The sequence below is a fragment of the Eleutherodactylus coqui genome, chromosome 3, assembly GCF_035609145.1.
Source record: "Eleutherodactylus coqui strain aEleCoq1 chromosome 3, aEleCoq1.hap1, whole genome shotgun sequence".
Lineage (NCBI taxonomy): Eukaryota > Metazoa > Chordata > Amphibia > Anura > Eleutherodactylidae > Eleutherodactylus > Eleutherodactylus coqui.
Genome location: NC_089839.1, coordinates 163,648,216 through 163,669,447, shown reverse-complemented (window position 1 = coordinate 163,669,447; position 21,232 = coordinate 163,648,216). Strand labels below are relative to the sequence as shown.

The window sequence follows — 21,232 nt, the reverse complement described above, 5'->3', positions numbered from 1 at the left end:
TGTTGGGACAGTTATAAATAAATTGTCCTAAAGAAATGCTGAATTTGTGAGCAGTTATAAATAGACCTAGGATTGTTTTCTCTGAATCAGCCTTTCAAAATAGTTCTAAAGACTCATTTTTATGTAATTTCTGCTAACACTGTATTATAAAGACTGATGTGTCCTACAGAGTTCAAAAGTGTAGGACACATTAACCCTGAATAGGATTGATCGCTTAACTGGACCAATTACCAAATATATAAAATGCAAGGGAAAAGAAAAGTGCAATTCTAGTCAAGAACCTAAACCTACATGAAGAGCACCTTTCTCAAGACCCTTTGCTCCCGAGGTAGGTGGCAGCTGCACATGGCTACATAGCCAAGTGCCGATTTCCACAACTCAAGCCCCTAGGGCCTGGTGTACACTATCAAATCAGAAGAGATCTTACTTTTACTACCCCTGACTTTTCCTAATATATTTAAGCTTTCTCCACAGTGGAGCTCCTTGTTACCCCCGACAATACGGAACAGACACACAGAGGTTTAATGTAGAAGATCATTCAGTGGGGATAATCCTTCAATAGTCTCTCTCTGGAAAAAAGAGAAACTTTGGGTCTAAATGGGGTCTTAGTCATCAGAAATGATAGATTATCATCCATTATTTGTTATAACGATCAAACGTGAGTGTTTGCTTTTCAAGACGGACATTTTAACCTAACGAAAATGGACGTCGCGGCCGGGATTTTCAGTCGTAAAATCGTTGCGTAGTGTTTGCATTGAATGAAAAATAAACGATAATTGAGCGATAATTTGGTTGAGCACCAGGTGGGCGTGTTAATAACGAAGCTTTGTTCTCCCGTCAGCCAATCACTGGGCCTGTAGCCTGTTGAATGTACGCCCCATCAAACGATTAAGAACTCCTCTCAAAATCGCTGAACGAATGGCGTGGAGGAACACCAAACTTATGTCCTATACCTGGCCGTATCACAAATGAGAGATAGACATGCCTTAGCAGGGCTGTGTGCTGTCAGATTTACATGGACGGAGCGTATAGACGGGTTCAACTGAAGCACACAATACATGTACACCCGGCCTTACATTGTATGGATATAGTGTTGCTGATAGCTGTTGAGACCATGATATTGATGATGACAATGATACCTTATGAAAGGGAGTTGGCAACCCTGGCAACTAAGGATGAGCGAGTATACTCGCTAAGGCACTACTCGCTTAAGTAATGTGCCTTAGACGAGTATCTCCCTGCTTGTCTTTAAAGATTCGGGGGCCTGCGGGGGAGAGCGGGGAGGAACGGAGGGGAGATCTCTCTCTCCCGCCCGCTCTCCCCTGCTCCCTACCGCGACTCACCTGTCAGCCGCGGCGGTCCCCGAATCTTTATGGACGAGCAGGGACTCGTCTAAAGCACATTACTCGAGTGAGTAGTGCCTTAGCGAGTATACTCGCTCATCCTTACTGGCAACCTTCGAAGGAAAGTGACTAACTCCAATATAGCCCCATTAGTGATCAGCTGATTGGCGTTGACTGTTTCTCTGGGGCAAGCATCACACAATAAACAGGAAAATAAAGATGCAAAGACGTGGTGCGGTTTAAGAGCACTTTATTGTTCTTTAAGGCTACTTTTAAGTACAAAAAAAAAAAAAAAAAAAAAAAGATGGCCTGCCAAACTTTTTTTTTCAGTTACCAGACGAAACAAGGCCAAAACAGAACGCTATATTACAGATTTACAAACATGGAAATGTTGAAAAATGTCCTTTTTATTTTTGTCTTATCGCTGGTTTCAAGTACACATTGATCTCAGAGCCCAATTGATTTTGTTCCTCATCCAAAATTGATGAAGGGCAGGAATTTTGTTAATATTCACATCTTAGTGATGTCAGTACTCTGGGACCTATTACAAACACAAGACGGCTGCCTGGATGTAGCAACGCAGCGCAGGAGACGATCAGATTGTCACAGACAGATCATCTAATAGAGTCCAGTGGAGGATCTGGACACGCTGCTCTCAGTAGTCTGACATCTAGTGATGATCAAAAAACAAAAACTACTCTACTTCTTCCATACAAAAAAAAAAATTTTTTAAATCCAGGGTGATCACTAGGCGCGTTTTATTACACATATAGACGTATATTAGAACCAGCGACTTTACACAATACATCATCAATAGTTAATACCAGACACAATGTGCAGTCAGATGTTACATAGAGACCTGCGCATGGCTAGAAAATGCGTTAGGGGTTAAACAAAACACAATAACAAAAAAAATTGTCAGCCGAGTGCTTCTGTTTATTTAAGTGTATAGGTTTGAGCGACTGTGCTGCATACAACGACCTATCTCAGATAGGGCAACAGAGTCACGTGAAATACGAAAACCCTCCCTCGAATATATATTATATACACACACACAAATATGAGATTGTTATGATGAGAGTCACATTTTCTGCTTGGCTGCAGTGACCAGATTGCCTTTATACCTAGGACACTTACAAAAAGAGAAAAAAAAAAATCTCGCCAAGTCCATGGGTGTTCTACGGACATGAAAAATACCATTTTTTAAATGTTTTTTTTTAAACATTTTTATATGTCCAGGATAACAAGCAGCAATGTGTTCACTTGCACAGAGTCCACCTCCGTATCACTCAGTAGACTGGAGCAACAACATGCTAGTGGCTATCCAATATTAATGCAGCGTTTCTATAGAATACAAGTGTACCTGCACATCACTGTATTACAGACACATCTAAAACAAAAAGAAAAAGATCAACTTTTTTTTTTTATTCCAAAACAACCACAAAAAAAAAAAAAATGACCGGTATGATTACAATTAAAGAAAGGGCAAATTAAATAGCTACATATCATTAACAAATTAATCGTTCTTCAAAAAAATACCTACAAATTTTTCTGTACATTCTTTACGCACAGCGTAACGATGGTCTTAGAGTCACCTATATAAAAAAAAGTGTTCATTTAAAAGTTTGTGTTTGTTTTTTTTGTTTTTGTTGTTTTTTTTCTTCCTTTTCTTTCTACATTGAATGGCAGACACTAAAGCATTGACTACCGAATAACATAGTAGTGAAATGTCTGAATTCGGGATAACAATTGAATGAATGTCGCCTGCATGGTGACACTATTCTATATATATCATTAAATGGAGCAGCCAGTGACAGCGGCAAGGGAAGGGGCCACACATACCACGGCCGGGGCCCAGTACAGAATAAACTTTTCTACCAATATTTTCACTCCTGCACTGTGAAGATAGAACAGTAACATGTCATTTTTTAAACTATATACATACTTATATATGAAAAGTCCTCACGTTTTCAATGGTAGGCTGGAATGTACGGATGTTAAAACAAAAAGTAGGGAGAAAAGCCAAGCGTGGTGTTAAAAAAAAAAAGAGAAATTAAAGTTATTTTAGCTTTATATCCTTTTCGGGTTTGGAGCAATTTTGCAGCTAGCAAAATAAAAAGCCGATTTTGTCATGAAGAAGGAATGTAAATAATGGGACGCAAACTTGCGCAAAGCTTTAAACTCACTCCAGAAGCTTCAATTCTACAGATTCGGGGGTGGTTGGGGGGTCATTAAAGTCTAAATCTTGTTTGGCTGTCAAACTAAAGACGAAACACACAAACAAAAGCAACCATCGCAATTGCTTACCAGAGATACACAGCATCCTGTACCACACATTATCAGAATCGCTTTACCAACGCCTGTCCGGAGGCTCTAGCTGGTTACCGCAAATAAAATATTACATGAGTACAACTGTACCAGCAGTAAGTATGTCAGAGGACTATACTGATAAAAATAAACTAAATCTGAGGAGAATAATACATATTCTGATCTTGTCTTGAAATTAATAGTTACCAGCTATTTTAATTATGAAGAATGCACGCAACGCACTATTTACTCTTTCAGACCTCTATACCCGAAAAACTGCAGACTCCTGGTGTCGGAGTACTAAAAGACTTGCAGTCCAGGTGCAAAAGACAACAAAAGTTTGATCTATACTTTCTGTTCCAGACCTACCTACAGTCTTAAATGGTGTCATTCTGGAAGTTGACCTGTTTTCCTACACATGGTGCATGTAGCCATTTTGTGAGCTAAGCCAATATTCTGAATGCTGCCCACCAATTCACATGAACTAGTTGTATCCCTTTGCCTAGGTCCACACACGACAGTTTGTTTGTGAAGTACAAAAAGTGCATCTTATGAACCTTAAAGAGGTTTTGCAGCTCTTAAAAGGGCTTGTCCAGTTGTAAACTATTGCTGATCTATCCTCAGGATAGGTGATCAGGATCCATCACCAGGGACCCCTGCCGATTGGCTGTTCTCTAGGCCGATGCGCTTGAGCACGGAACAGATTTCTGTAGGAAGCAGAAAGTCCTGTTCCCGTTGCAGTGGTCAGGTTTGGTATTGCAGGCATTGAAATGAATGGGAACTTGGCCAGCACTACCAATTCTGTCCACTTCAGTGGGAACAGAGCTGTCTGCTTCCTGGAGGAATCGGTTCAGTGCACAAGCACATTGTCCAGCAAACAGCTGATCAGCGGGGTTCCTGGACTATGGAACCCCACCAATTTAGTATTGATGACCTAACTTTAGGTTAGACATATTCATGGGTGCAGTGCCTGCAATACCATGCAGGGCCACTGCATAATCTGTCTACCTACTTCCTGTCCTGTACACAGTGACAGTGTCCTGGTAAACTACTGAAACGCCCACCGATCAGCTATTGATGATCGTCATCAATTTGGTATACTACATAAGTTTTAAGAGCTGGAAAAACACTTTAAACTGGTCATATACAACATGTAGCTGTAATCAGCAGTTATGTTCCCCCTTAACTCTGCCCACTGAGCATGCATGTTTATGAAAAGGGAGATAAACAGTTGCCAGAGGTGTCTGTTTGTGGCTTATCTCCCAGCACAACACAGGATTGGGCACTATGAAATCCAACATGCTCGATCTTTATTTGCCATCGGAGGACAATCAAAAGACCCCCAATGTTGTCAGTTCTAATGTGTATGGGCAAATTTGGGCATGTTTCATTGGTTCGACCCACAAAATGTCTGCATCTACAGGTGATATAAATCCATACATCTGAGCAGTTTGCCATCTGAAGTTCAGCATCTTACAAGAAGTCTTGATCCTTTATCAATAGTGCAAATCAGACATGACAGTTCTTTTCAAGTATATACATAAAGATATAACTCAAGAGAAAAATAAAACATGAGTAAAAAGCCACAAAGCGCACTGTTTCTAGAAGTTGGTAAACAAAAAGCATTTGGATCAACCAATTGGTGTGATGCAACAATGAGTGGGATCTGTGGTGGGTCAGTCAGTGGGTAGCAGGCTTGCATTAGAGGTTCTTTGGTAACAGAGGCAGGAAATTAGGTTGCTACATTACAATGCAAAAGAACAATAGTTCCTGCTAGAAGGTTTTAGAGGCATCCACTTTGTGCCAAGCAAGTACACAAAAGAAACAATAACTCCCCTTCCCCTGACACTAATCTTTAGCATTTTTTCAAAGCCCAAAAAAGCAGCTGCTCCTGATCTCAGAGATTCACTCTATGACAGTACAGACGGGGAGTGATTATGGTTGACCATGTGAGAGGAAGGAGAAGATTGGCCTCTTCGAGACGCTGATTCGGGGCTGCTGGACACTCCATCCTTGGCCGCTTTGATCTGGAGCCAGGTCTCACCAAGCGCCTTAGCAAAATGATCATCCACCGAGCCAGTGATGGACACAGAGTTTGCTACTGGCTCAGGTTCTTTATAATTCTTGCCAAGGCTTCGGCGAAAATGTTCTTCTACCACAGGGTCACAAGCAGTTGTAGCTAGATGGACAAAGCAGAAAAGTGTGAACAACAAGGAGTATGATGGGTCTTACTTTTAATATATACTAAGATCCTGTTCATGAATTATCAAAACAAAAACTATTTTTGGAACTTCATGGTGCACAAGTATCTGGTTATAGAAGAAAGACGGGCAAGCATATAGGAAAATATGGCACCTAAAAAGTTCCATATTAATAAGGGGTGGTCCAGTGGCTACATTAAAAAATATATTGCTCACCGACTGCTGACAAAAAGATAAAGCAGCCCCACCATTCACCACTTACTTCCGTTACGGACAATCCCTGGCCTCAGCATTACCAACGCTAAAGGCCAGATATCAGCCCCGGTAGTCATGTGCTTAGACAGCACTAGCTGGGAAAAGTAGGGCGGTGGGGGCAGCAAAAGAGGTAATTATAGGCCATTTCGGTTTTTAAAGTTGGACTTTAAAAAATGTAGCCACTGGACAACCCCTGTAAGCAATGCTTTACAAGTTGCTTGAGAAACTCCAGTCCTAGTTCAATCACAATATTACATGTAACGCTCTCCCCTTCCCCCACCCCATTGCTGTTAAGGTTCCTGAGGGTTTGGCTGTAGGTCGTCTTCTCTTTTCGCTCTACACAGCCCAAATTGGGCAAAGTATCAGCAGACTTGGCTTTTAGCACCATCTTTACGCTGATGACGTCCAATTATCTCTCTCGCCCCGTGACCTCACTGCTACAACACACCAGGGATTGTCCGCTGTCTCTACCACCATGTCCTGTATATGAAACAGAGCAACTCAACTACTACTGTTTCTATCATCTGTCAACCGACTAAAACCTGATCTTTCTACCAGAACTCCTAGGCAGCACACCTGCTGCGTCTTAAGGTTAGGTTCAACTCCGATCTGTCCTTTACTAACAATATTCATTTACTTACACCTCAGAAACATCTCCAGAATCCTCCTTTTTCTTAAAGGGAATCTGTCACCACTTTTTTGCAAGCCTTTCTGGGAGCAGCATAAGATAGTGATAGTCAACTACAGCAACGTCTATACGGTATCTATGTGCGCAGATGTTTGGGAAAACTTGGATCTTAGTAGTAGCAGCCACATAGAACTAGTCCTCAATATTCACGAGCCCTTCCTCAGCCAATGATTAACATATACACCTGTGCACAATAATAGGGAGACAGCTGTCAATCAGCATCAGAGGTTGGGTTATGTGTGGCGAGATATAGGTCATGGATATTGAGGATTACTTCCTGTAGTCTTCTATGTGCCGCTACTAATAAAATCCAAGTTTCTTCCAAAATACTGCACAGATACACACAGCAGACATATCACTGTAATCAGTGCTTGTGTCATTATTTTATGCTGCTCTCAAAAAGGACTGCAAAAAGTTTGCGACAGATTCCCTTTAATATGTAAACAGACAAAACTCTGTTGTTTTATTACTTTTCTTTATTACGGTAAGACTCCTTTTAGATGGAACGATTCTTGGCTGCATGAATGAACGAGCGAGTGACGTCACCGCTAGCTCATTCGCTCTTATGCAGCCCGTTTAGACAGGCAGATTCATCGTTGACTCGTTAAAGGAAATTCATTCAGTCCTTCACATCAACGATTGCTGTTTAAACGGAACGAGAAGTGAACGAGCCAGCAATAATTTTTATGCCTACAGAAAACGAAAAAGGAGCGAGAAGCGAACAATTCTCGTTCACCGTTCGCTTGCGTTTAGACTGAACAATTATCATTCACGTCGCTCGTTTGAAAGGATTGTTCAATAAAATCATTCATCTAAAAAGCACCCCATGTCTTTACATTCACAGTCTGCTTACATCCCATCCCTTATCATTGATGACCACTTGACCCGTGCTCTACGTTCCTCCAATGATCAGACTTTTCTTCTGCTTGTGCCGGGCCTCAAGTGATTCCCAACACCCACAGTTTTAAGCCTATCCTAAAAACACATATTTTTGAGTAGGCCTCTACCACACACCCTCTAGATTTTTTCCCCAGAACCAGATACCGTCTGGTGACCGTCTCTTGCAGAATTACGTATACTACCCCATTTCTAGATGACTGCACCATTTTACAAAACAATCACTTGTAACTCTTGTATCACCCCTATTTCATAGATTGTAAGCTCTTGCATGCAGGGCCCTCACACCTAGTTTGAGTTATTAATTAGTGCATTACTCTATAAAATTTGTGATTTTGTACTTTCTGAAATGTAAAGGCCCGCTATTATAATATCTATCTAATCAAAAAAAGGTCTACACACCCATAAAAATGGCAGGTTTTTGTCATATCAAAAAATTTGGCAAAGATGAATAAGTTCAGATATATTTCCACCTTCAATTTGCTTTTCAATGGAATTGTACAGTTAACGGGTCACACTGAAGTCATTTAGGGTGGAAAACTAAAATATTGTGGCTGCATAACCACACCCTCTTATATTCACATTTACACTCATGATAAATAGTAGTCCCGTATTCCGTTGCCATTTTTTATAGGGATCCCGATTTCCCCCATATAAAGTTTGGTTCTTCTTAGAGGATTTTCCTGACATTTACTTAGTTGGTCTAAAAAGATTTTACAGTACATCACAGGGATCTGATTGTTGGAAAGGTTTTGGCACCCTTCTTCTGACTGACACCTTCCAAGGAATTACATATACCCTGGAACACCGTGAAGACGTTACCAAGAAGTGGATTAAGTTTGGCACAACAGCGACATTACCAAGAACTGGACTTTCCTCAAGAATTGATGAAAAAGACTGGAAGAAAATTGGCCTAGTCGGCTGCCAAGAGGCCGGCAGCAACATTAAAGGAGCTGCAGGTATTTCTGGCAAGTTCTGGTTGTGTAGTGCATGTAACAACCACCTCCCGTATTCTTCATATGTCTGGGCTGTGGGGGAGGGCAGCAAGATGGAAGACTTTTCTAACCAAGAAAAACATCAAAGCCCGGTTATGTTCTACCAAAACCTTCATCAAGTCTGTCAAAACTATGCGGGAGAACCTGTTTTGGTCTGGGGAGACCAAGGGGGAACTTCTTGGCCATAATTACAAAAAGGTATGTTTGATGTCCAATACTGGACATCACCAAAAGACCACCAGACTCGCAGTAAAGATGGTGGGGGTGTTCTTTTACTGCTGTCAAGGTGGAGGATATTCTATACAGTTCCAAATAACAGACCATTTTGGCACAAAACCTTCAGACCTCTACTAAAAAGCTGAAAATTAAGAAGGATTTCATCTTTCAGCACAACGACCCAAAGCAGACCTCCAAATCAACAAAAGAATGGCTTTGCCGGAAGATGATTGAGGTTTTAGGATTGCCCAGCCAGAGCCCAGGCCTGAATCCCATTGAAGATCTGTGAGTTGACCTGAAGAGGGCACTGCACACGAGATGCCCTCACAATCTTGACAGATCTGGAGTCAATTTGCAAGGAAGAGCAGGCAAAGATTGCCAAGTCAAGAGGTGCCATGCTGATTGACTTTACGACAACATTCAGTTTTATTGGGTAGCTGTCTAAGGGTACACCAACAAAGTATTAATTTTAGGGTGTGCATATTAATTCAACCACATTTTAAATTTCCTTTCCAATTTCTCCACCCTAAATTATTTCAGTGGGTCACATGGAAGGTGGAAATAAATCTCAAATGATTTTTTTACATGACAAAACCTGGTATTTCAGCAGGAGTGTGTAGACTTTCATATCCAAAAAACATATGTATAATGAATATACATTATAATCTAATACGACTTACTGTTTGATGGTCGCCTAAAGTTTACTGGCACGGCCGAAACACAACCACTATGGGCAACTGGGCAGTGAGAGAGATTGCAGTTTCGATTGCTTGCTGGAGCACATGTGATCACTGATGGTCGGTTCTAGGATGCAGAGAAGAGCAATATTAACATATCAATTGTCACACACTAAGATACATACATCACACATGGGGTAAAGGCAACACCGTCGCTTATAACTTACAGAAGTGACATCACTAGCTTCTATATACAAAGTAGAATGCGGATCTTGTACATAAGGAATTCATTATTTCTTCTACTGATCAGTATGGATATATTCAACCAGTATTCAATTACAGCCCAAGACACTCATGCGTTTTACGCTACAGGACGTGGAGGACTATAGGAGGATTACACCGGGTTGGATAAGACAGTACCTATGGCTGCGATCCACGGAACACATTTCCTGATAAACGGACAGCGCTTACTGTAATCCGACTTTCTTTAATAGAAATATGATTTAATCAGGAAACATACCAGGGTTGTTTTCTCTGCTTAATAGTACAAGCTAAATATAGAGCCCTAATCCCCGAAACACCAAGTCCACTTCACGGCGCTCCTTATACGAGAAAAAAAACTATTCACCAAAACATCTCAGACGCACACGGCAAAAACAGATTTCGCAATGGAAAATGTGCCTGGAAGACACCTGGTATCATTGTATTATGAAGCTGCATTGCGTCTTAAGGACTAGTAGTTTAACCCCTTTAAGATCAGAGATGTGACTTTAATTTCCTTTTTTACCCTACCAGTCACCAAGTATCCCATTTTTTTTCCAGTTTTCCATCATCCGCTGTCTGAGGACTTCTTTTTTTTTTGGATGAGTTCTATTTATTTAAGATACCATTTAATGTAGCCTATAGTGTACTGAAAAATGGTAACATTTTATTTTCATTTCATCCCACTTTGTAATTGCGCCATTTTTGAGGTGTTACGGCATTCGCAATGCAGTAAAGATTACTATACATTGGCATATAAGTTATCATACAGAGTCTGCAAATATAAAAATAAAGTATAAATCTAGTTGGCAAAATTTTTAGCCAGTAAAGCGAAACTTTAGCCAGTAAGGTGTTTACCATGCAGAACAAGCTGTGTGATATTTTAATAGTTTAATAGTCAGACTTTTACAGATGCGACAACATTAATGGTTTAAAATTCTTTATGAAAAAAAAATGGAAAAGAGGGCTTTTGGAACTTCTTTTGAGGGATTTTTTTTAACGTTTTTATAATATAGATATATTACAAGTGTTTTTTTTAAAATTTTAGGCCCAGGATTGGAACTTGCAATCACTTGATCGCTTGGTCCTATACATTGTAAAATACTATATACTGCAATATTGAAGTATTGCAAGGTCGCATAATAAGCCTTGCCGCAGAGCTTAATAGCCATTTATTCATGTCAGCCCTGGGAGCCTTCAAAAGGCTCCCATCTGCAATGTTAACTAGAGATGAGCGAGCGTACTCGGAAAAGCACTACTCGCTCGAGTAATTTGCTTTATCTGAGTATCGCTGTGCTCGGGTCTGAAGATTCGGGTGCCACTGCGGCTGACAGGTGAGTCGCAGCGGGGAGCGGGCGGGAGAGAGGGAGAGAAAGATCTCCCCTCCGTTCCTCCCCGCTCTCCCCTGCAGCTCCCCGCTCCGTGCCGGCACCCGAATCTTCAGGGACGAGCAGGGAGATACTCGGATAAAGCAAATTACTCGAGCGAGTAGTGCTTTTCCGAGTACGCTCGCTCATCTCTAATGCTAACCCATTCGCACACTGCAATTGCTTCATACTGGGGGCTGATGGGGCGCTAAAGAGACCAATCCCCTTCAGCTGGCTGCTTAGATGAGCAGTCAGCTTTGAATGTGCCATCTACATCATGAACAGTAGCGATCAGAGCCAAAACTGATCGCTACCATTGCTGGTGACGGTCAGCGGTCTGAAACACCCCACCCCATACATCGTTCTTGACAGCATGATACATTTACACGTGATATAATCGGTAAGTGATCGAAGGGGATATAACCAAGAACACATCACGCTTTTCACTATGGGCTGAAGTGCAGAGTGAAAAAGGTCTCAAAAAGGTTTGTCCACTTTTTTAGTGTCCCTTTTTATGCCAGCATACTCTCCCACTGCAGGGACCCCCTAAAGATCAACTATAATTTGTGGGGCAACCTAACAGTTTTGACTTTCCATGCAGCGCCACCACAGGGCAAATAGAGCATTATACAGTGTGAAATCAACAGGTTGTCTGTGGGGAGGACTGAGAGAGCCGAGGACTACACACCATAAGCACTTACACTTTCTAGCATAAAGTATTAAAAAGGTCTTATGATGGTCATTCCAGTCTACGTGAATGCCTTAGACATTTTTATGCTTGCATTGCACAGCTATGTATAAATAATATATTGCTTGAGACCACCATTGTCTTACAATATCTAACAGAGTACAAAGACGGAACACACAAAGAAAAACTCCAGGTGTAATAAAATGTAACCCCTCAACCCAACCCGGGCGCTAGCCAACAGCTTGTAGAGGGGGCAGCAGCAGGATGTAGCTTGGGGCGATTGTCCCCTTGGGCCAGCCCAGCCAGATGATCTTTTCTCCATGTGCCACCATCCTGTGGAGCTATATCTACCTCCTGGTTTTATCTCCTCTCTTCTGATGTTCCATTGAGGTTGATTCGTACTGTATTTGTGTTTTTAGCTTGGTTCTGGTGCGATATTTATGAGCTTGATTCTGGTACAGTATTTATACACTTCACTGTTCTGCTCCGGGTATGCTATCTTGCTGCTTTCTGCTCAAGTAGAATACAGGAAGACTGCCTATCAGTGCAATATACAGTGTTCTCTTCCTAGGACAGGGGGCGCCAAGAAAATTCCATACAGGGTGCCATGTATAACCTAAGGGCGGCACTGCCAAACCCCATCATAAGGTTTCCTTCCCCACAAAATTTATTTTAGTATTCTGACTCGGCTTCTGGTTGCCATGTTATTAGCAGAAATAAAACTGGTTTCCCACAGCAGGAAGCAGTGGGCAGTGTCATTACCTGCCACCTAACTGCCGCGTAGAGGAGGGTAGAGCTCCTCTGTGGGGGGGCTGTATGCCAATAGCCATGTACTGTCTATAGGACACAGAAAACAGAAAGCGCTCTCCATGACATTAGTAGATCATGTAGAGGTGACCTAAATGCATGGACTGTTGTAATACAGCAGCCCTCACAAGTGGGGCGTAACTAAAGGCTCAGGGGCCCGGGTGCAAAAGCCCCAACATCCCCCCACCCACCCCCATCAGTACCCATACCTAGAGGCGCAACTTAAAAATTCGGGGCCCCAATGCAAAATCTGTAACAGGGACCCCCAACTATAATGCTTTCTTCATAGTACTGTGCTCCCTATATGGAGAAGAGAGGCCTTATGGGCCCCCTAAGGCTCCTGGGCCCGGGTGCAACCACATGCCCTATAGTTACGTCCCTGCTCGCAAGTACATAAGGAATGACAGAAGGCCGGGCAATACATTTAGGCATCATGATTTAAGGGAATAACTCACAAGCAAAACTCTATAGTTTTCTTCAGAACTTTCATTTAATGGAATCTGTCACTAGCATACATCCTTTTCATTTAGGAGATACCCTAAGAAAAATAAGAGATTCTCTCGTAGCAGTTAAGGGCCTCAACTCCCCATACTTCAGTTAGAAGTGGCAGATGTCCTCAGGTACTGCGCCACATGTGCTCTTATTAGCATCACCATAAGACTGAAACCATGTATGTCAGAACCTGGGAAACCTAAATAATATGGCAACTGAGACATCACGTACCTGCTGTCGTTCCACGGGGCTCATGCTTGGGGTCATTCCCAAACTCCTGGAGAGGTCGCTGTTTTTGGTGAGTGCCAGAGGTTGATCCATACTGACAGGTGGAATTGAAGCATACATATGACTTGCATGTAAACCCATTGTTGGAGCTGCCGCTCGTTCTATTGGGCTGCGACTTCGGTCCCGTGGATCTTTTCTGTACTCTCCATTAAGACCCTTGGTTCTACAGAGAGAAGAAATACAAGTTGTTAGGTCGACTTTGATAGATATTAATTTATTAATGGCATTTATGTCCAAAGAGATTAGGGATAGTATTGGCAAAAAGATTCTGCAAAAAATAGCTGACAACCACGGAAGTTCCTTCATTGCTTACATCAGAGGCCAGTGACTCATCTGCGCAACCCTGCCAAACCAGGCATAGCTGGGCCAAGGTTGCCCCTCTACTGACTAAACATTAGTGGCCTCTCTACAGTCTTGAAGGACTCCTTTAAAAGGGACACTGCATGGGATAATCATCATCTAACTAGTTGCTCAATAGAGGGAATGTAAGCAACAATTCTGTGTAAACACAGCCACCAACCAGGTGATGGGCAAAAATTAATTTACTAGTTGCTTTGTTTCAGCTCACCTAAAAGTAGTTGCAGATTGTCTTCAAACAACTAGCCAACAACTTTGCAGGGAAGTGTGCACCTCCTACCTAACGCTAACTGGCTCCTGGAGAAAATAACTCACCACCTGCCGTATCAACCATTGGGAACAGGTTGCCACGGGAGGTGGCGAGTTCTCCTTCAATGGAAGTATTCAAACAAAGGCTGGACGCATATCCGTCTGGGATGATTTAGTGATCCTGCACTGAGCAGGGGGTTGGACCCGATGACCCCAGAGGTCTCTTCCAACTCTACAATTCTATTATTCAATGTGTGCAGATTGGGAAGGGGGTTGAAATTTCAAATGCATGCTTGATACAGAACTTCACACCCCCTAACTAGTCAACTAACAATATTTCGGGCTGTTCCCAGCAATTCGTTCAGCGATTGTGAAACTGAGCAAGAGAACAACTGCTCTAAGTAACCGCTCAAAGTCGTCCGTACACTTTAGTGACTATTTCAAGCAAATATTCAGAGGATGGTTGCCCTGTTCAAAGCCACCCTAACTTTGTACAGTTGTAAATATCCTCAAGAGTGGCGACAGCTCCATTAGGGTCCTGCCTGGCTGCCCGTCACACATTCACACTGTCCTTAGCACCTATTCAACAGTAGACTGAAAAGTTTCAGCAGGTCATCAGCCTTTGAATTTTTTTTTTAAGATGGTTGGTCTGTCCACATTTGTATAAATACCACTCTCCTCTCATGAATTTTATGTAAAATTCAGATGTACACTTAAAAGTAACACTAGGCAAAATGTATTACACACTATGTAATGACTATTGCAGGACCTAATGGGGCCAAACATGACACACAGATTGTACAGACTTTAGATTACAGTTTGCAATCCTTTGAACTCTAGACAAAGATGGACTTTTTAATCATATTTCAACTTAACATGAGAGCAACATCTGGAGTTCCCACAGTCCTGCTTTGTGTCCTAAAGATACTCTGCCAGACGCAAAAAGTGGTTATTGTGTCCAACAGGAAATCAGGAGTAAATATGATGGTTTCCTGGAATAAGTACCTTACAAATATTTTGCTAGATGACAGAATTGTCCATCATTATCCATTAGTCTGAGCCAGTGATGGGAATTTCCATCACATATTGTTTAAAATACACGGCAATGCCAACCATGGGTTAACACTGGGCAGCAGGTCACCAATCACCAAATCATGGCAATATGTTCACATGTGCATCATTTATAGATACCCAAGAGTTTTCATGATATATACATAGACCTTGGACAATACTTGGAAACCTCTGGGAACAGTGGGCAGCTACTTGAACATTACTGACCCACCCATATAATACACACTGCATTTCAAACATATCAGTGGATTAATCTAGAAAGATTTACCAAGAATGTCAGATTAGATCAATAATATTCCCCACGTGTAAATGGTCGTACAGCCAGATAAGAGGTGTTCATTATCTGAGATACATAATAACAAAACGTTCAACCATATCCAGAGCAGTGCTGCCCATACACTTGGCCCACAGCTCAATTGAGCTTTCCACCAACAATCTGAAGTCGGCCTGGCATGTATGTTTATTTCAACATGGAGTAGAGAGTAAGCCACAGTCTGACTCCTACGGTAGCTTCTGTGGGAACAAAGGATCAGTTATCTTGAAATCCAACAAGGCTATCCTTTGTCCTGACTCTTCTCTGACACTTGGAGCCAGGACAGAGCCAGGACAGAGCCATACACATTTGGCTGGTCGTACCAAAATAGGCATGTTCGGGCACCCTAAAGGTAATCCGCCATTCCTTCTTTCTCCCTGTATTCTTTCTGGCCATTTCTGAAGAAAGGACTGCATCCCTGAAACGCGTTATTTGTGCTGACTATCATTTAATTAATAAAGAAGAAATTAGGTTATTCCCTCTGCTTATATGCATTTTACATTACAAGGGTTGCGCCCATGGTCCCTCCTTTTTACAATTAAACACTAGTAATTATCTTGACTTTCATTTGATTGGGTAAAAGTACATTTACAATGGTGATCACCCGAATACTCGCTTGAAACAGTGATAGTCGGCCATTGTGTACAAAGTCACCAACAGGACACAGAGCGAGAAATTACTCAGTAGTCGCTAGTCACTTAATTTCAGCTCAACGTAACGAAGTAACTAGCGAGTGACTTCTCGCTAAGTGGAAACAGGAGTTGTTCAATCTTTGAACGACTGCATGTTTGCAGTGATTGGAGGCATGCGGCTGCGAGAGATTTTCAGTGCGCTCCCCTCCATTCACTGAGCGGCTATTGCTACTTTGTGAAAGAACAGTGATCCCATCTAAAAGGTACTTTAACACGGCTCCATGGAATGAAGGGCCATATACACAAGAGGAAAAGAAAAAAAAAAGTTGTCCAAACTTAACTTCAAAAATACGTATTATTAGAGCCTCCTGACTCCCACAACATGTCCTATAATTTGATACCATGGGAGATAAGCCAGTACTAGGAGGCACGCGGACGAGTTAGGAGAAATATCTGTCGGTTGAATGATCGTTCATCCGATTGCGATGTTACATACATGATCTGCTTCACTAATCCGTTTGATGTAATGATTCCTTCACCTCCTGGTAAGAGTTAACTCTTGTAAATTAAACTAGATATGTGGTCATTCCAGAATGTCTAGAGTAGTCACAGTATAGACATTATTCCCAAGCCCAACACTACCTGCAACCCTAGAAACCTAAGATATGGGGATGACAGCAGCTCTGCCGCAGTATACACTTCTCCCATATAACAGGACACTAATCCCGGTTTGCTATCTCAAGGTTTAAATTAACTACAGATGAGAATATGAAATTGCCATCTGGGATGAAATAGAAGAAAAAAAAGAGAATACAGGATAAGGGAATGAAATGAAAGGCTTTTTTATAATACTAACCTCACTTTAATCATTGCCAAAGAGCATGGAGACAGCCCAGTGTCCTCCCACCAGAGAGCCTTGGGCCTCACAAACTTGGCAAGCCCTCCACTCTGCACAAACCGGGCTGGTAAGCATGTCAAAATAAAAGTCCTCTCCGATGCTCATGACACAACGGAGGAGCAGCTGAGATTTCGCCATTATCCAGTAACACACAAGGTTGTCATGTTTAACCCTTTCTTTTGAGAAAAAGCTTTAGTGGAAAACCTTAATTGTAAAAGTTAAGTTTCTCTCTAATTAAACTCTACATGATCTATGAACGGAATGTTGAAGGGACTGATGGAAAAAAGAAGAAGTGTGGGGAAATGCAATTACTTAATTACTATATGTAAAGCTGCATAACAAGTCAATTTGCTTTAGGTCTCAGGCGGCCCTATGGACTTGTAGGAACACCGTTTGCTACCATATAATGCCTCCATATAGTAAGGAGATATTTTCAGCCTAGCTCCATAAGTGTCCAGTGGAACATGACGGTGGAGGCATATGGAGGTACAGCAAGGCCCCATAGAAGTCCATGGGTGCAGTAAAATAACTGGAACACAGAATTCTAAGAGAATGATATGACCAAAAATAAAGAGCAGTTGGAGACCAAAGCCAATCTCTCATGCCATCAATTCTTTCATCATCCAATATCTACAATTCATTCATTAATTGTTGGGCTGCATCTTCAAGCTGTAAACAATTGCACAACCAGTGTTAGTGGTCTTCTGACCTCATAATCTAATGGAGGTCAATGCAGTTGTGATGTAGCTTACAAGCTGACATGACGGCAACTTGCAGATCGCAAAAAATCCAACATCACTGGACTTTTTTTTTGCAATCCGCGGATTGTGGTAAGGGCAACTTGTGATTTGCAATGCGACCTGCATTGACTTCTATTAGATTAGATTGTAGGCCTACACAGCTATCATTGGCTGTGCAATCTGGGTCATAGCCAAAAGTAACCTAAATTAGACCACACTGGCAAACTTAGGTCTCTGAAGCTGCATTTCGACTGAAGTCCTATCAAAGACTTGGGCCCCAGGACATCTATAAATGTTGATGACAGTTAGGGTCCTATTTATAGAAGAGGTTTTCTTATATTGGGCAAGGGGACCTTTTGGGCCGTAAGACCTCTGCATGGCATCATTTTCAGAGGATTCCATGGCTAAATGGGTGTTGAGCCAAGAGGGACCGTAACCATTCGTTTTTGCTCATAGATTCTGAATGTGGACCACAGATTACATTTCTATTTGCTACAGACGGGCTTGTCTTCATTCCTTTTAGTGCGTGCATGTAATTTTTATTAAAACGAGAGACTGGAGCAGAAGTTGTTCCAAAACTTTCCCAAGAATGAATGTCTATAGCAACAGTCTCCACAACAACCATCTTCCCAGGAGTCCAACTTTCTAGTAAACGTTACATCTGACGAACCTCAGGAAACATCTGGGAAATGTGCTAAATGAAAACTTCAATTTATGGGGCTTTTACATTGTAGCCCGAACGCAGGTTCCTCCTCTTCCAGGGAAGGTAAATTTTTTTTCTCCCTTTTGTAATCTAGTTTCTCATGGTTGGTTCGGAGTATTATACACATCCAAGACGTTAGGAGTAGGCGAGTGTTAGGCCGTTACCAGCAATTCAGCACGGAATAATGACAACGTGCTGAAAGTTACTGGGCTCAAGTACAACGCACAAATGAACTGTCTGGATGACTGACAATGTAATGTTGCGATGCTAGATACACAATTTATGAAGTGCATCATAAAATAATCATTTTTCTGACATTTTGGTTACTCAATTGTGGCCTTTCCCATCTCCTTCCATCCATTACACAATATGGAGCGTTAGTCTTTAATATTTAAGATGTTGCATCTATACCTATAGCTACCTATTGAAATGCTGTGGAGCTGCAATCTCAGAATCCCCTACACAGAGGACAGATGCACCCAGAAGTGGAAAGTCAGATTCCCAACGTTATAGCAACTGACAACAAGCCAATAAGATTACTGTGCATCAAATTCCACACCAATGGTTCGGATTTTCAATGGAAAGGGTCAAACTTCTTCAAATCCACAGCAAAAACCTGCACCAAATGATGAGGATTCACGCGAAAATCGGCTACATGTGAATGTACCCTAAAAAGGTATATTCCTTGATATTCAGACCAGACTGATCATGTTAGGTCCTGGTTCCTTATTTAAAGCCATTCCTCTTGTGACCAATTTTATAGAACTTCTCTGCCTATGTTCCGTTAAGAAAATTGGCAGTCATGAAATCGCAGGTGCAACGTGGCGTTGTTCAGAAGCTGAACCCTATTCACCAACGGCCGCGTGTCTTGCCAAGGCAGATGGTGCACTATACATGGGAAATTCTGATTGGCATACCCTGAAGTGGCACACTAGTCCTAAAAAAAAAAAAAAATTATAATAATCTTCGCCAACGAGTCTCCTGTGAATGTTCAAGGGAAAAAATTGTTTGTTGCCATTATCAACCACTCAAAAATGGTGCTTCATTTTCATTGACCACTTTAGGCAACACTGATTGCCAACACGTTTTAAAGGATTGGGGGGGGGGGGGGGGGTATCCATATCTTAACTTACACCGAATGTACATCATAATGCATGTTAAAGCAATAGTAGCATCTTTTATTTATTGCTACAGCCTCATGTCCACTAGAAAAATACAATCCGCGCAGATTTCCTTTAAATGGTATTTTTTTTTTCATGCGGGTATCCGCACCTATTGATAGCAATGCGGCTGATGCGACTAAAGTTTTTTTTCTGCGCGTGAAAAACACAAATCAATTTAAATGCCATCTGCGGGTGCAAAATTCAATTTAATTGACTGCGAATGGGCAAATGATTCCCTATGGGTAAAATTGAATGTGCGGAATCCACAATTCAATTTTGCTAGTGGACATGAGGCCTACCTTCCTGAGGTCTTTCCAACTTTTTTTTTTAAAAAACAATTGTTTTGAGTTTTATTATTACTTTTGTTTATTTTCTTAATGTTTTTACCTTTATGTTTTTGTCATGTTTTAGTTTATATAGCAATGCTATGGAAAGCGTTGACCAGCGTGATTCGCCAGCGGTTTACCGCTGGCAAATACACGTCCATGGACAGGGGGCCTAAGGCCGGCTACACACGGCTGGGTCAGATTCCACATGCGGCAGCCGGCAGTGGAATAAGACCATGTACACAGCCGACATCCGCGTGTACCAGCTTTCTTCTTTTGCCGGCTCCACTACGAATGGTCTGTACGGTGAGCTATCGGACATGCAGGTTTTTTTTTTTGTATTTTTTTTTTTAAATCCCGGCTTTTCCCGTGCAGTTGCTAGGCGATGCAACAGTATCTGTGACCTTTCTGCAATGTCATTGCCGAAGGGCCGTCGATTGGACGGCTTCCATTGATTTCAATGGAAGCAGTTCGTGTGGAATCTGCACAGAAATAGAGCAGCCGCGATTTTCTTTCCGCGAGTGGAAAATCGCAATTGATTTGTGCTCGTGTGCAGGAAATCGCGTTTTACCATAGCAAGCAATGGGCGGAATTTGCTGCGGAACCCATAGACGGACGCCCACTCTGGATTCTGCAGTGCAAATCTGCCCGTGTGCAGCCGGCCTTATAGCTCAGAACTATCTGATCATTCGTAACCTTTACATTCATTATTGACGGATCAAATCATTTTGCAGATTTGGAAACAAAACTTGAAAAAAAAACTAAGAAATCCTGTTCCCAAGTGAACACAATCTTGGAACCATACGTTATAATCTATTCCGAGGGGCTGGCCTATTCTGTTGTACTCCCAAGACATCAGGTGACCTGTTTCATAGAATCACCCGACACCTAAATACGGCATTGGATGAAAACCAGGACTTCTAGCCAAGAAAATCTTTTTGTTCTTTTATAGAATCTAAGGGACAAACCACTGGAAGTTCAGCGGCGTCCACCTGCGACTCTAGCCGCAGCTGTATTAACTGTACTTGTAACAAAAAGCTTATAGACAAGCAAACCTGTGATGTTGATGCCCAGTGAGGTTATATTGTCCCGGACACATCTGCAGGGGTTTACTGTACTACCATACTAGAGACACAAGTCTCTGACGGTATTGCGGCACAGTAGAAGTGGAGATGGGTTTTGTTGCCACTGTTGTTCTTGGCAGACACAGCACGAAGGGAACTGCCAATAGAAAAGGGTGCGTGACCCATTCCCCGATCTGCGAGAAGGACTCTTAATTTTGAAACGCTGCCTGCTGG

General features: G+C 42.0%; 1 protein-coding gene across 3 annotated transcripts in view; it reads right to left on the bottom strand.

Moving 5' to 3' along the window:
• Positions 1 to 1,576: 1,576 nt before the first annotated feature.
• The window catches only part of VGLL4 (vestigial like family member 4), an 87,015-nt gene continuing 67,359 nt past the window's right edge, over positions 1,577 to 21,232 (bottom strand). For all 3 annotated transcript variants that reach the window (XM_066596487.1, XM_066596485.1, XM_066596486.1), the window contains 3 exons: positions 13,426 to 13,645; positions 9,583 to 9,706; positions 1,577 to 5,829 (listed from right to left, as the gene is read on the bottom strand). In XM_066596487.1, the coding sequence (XP_066452584.1) occupies positions 5,561 to 5,829; positions 9,583 to 9,706; positions 13,426 to 13,645 (613 nt within the window). In that variant the 3' untranslated portion in view covers positions 1,577 to 5,560. The remainder of the gene's footprint in view (positions 5,830 to 9,582; positions 9,707 to 13,425; positions 13,646 to 21,232) is intronic.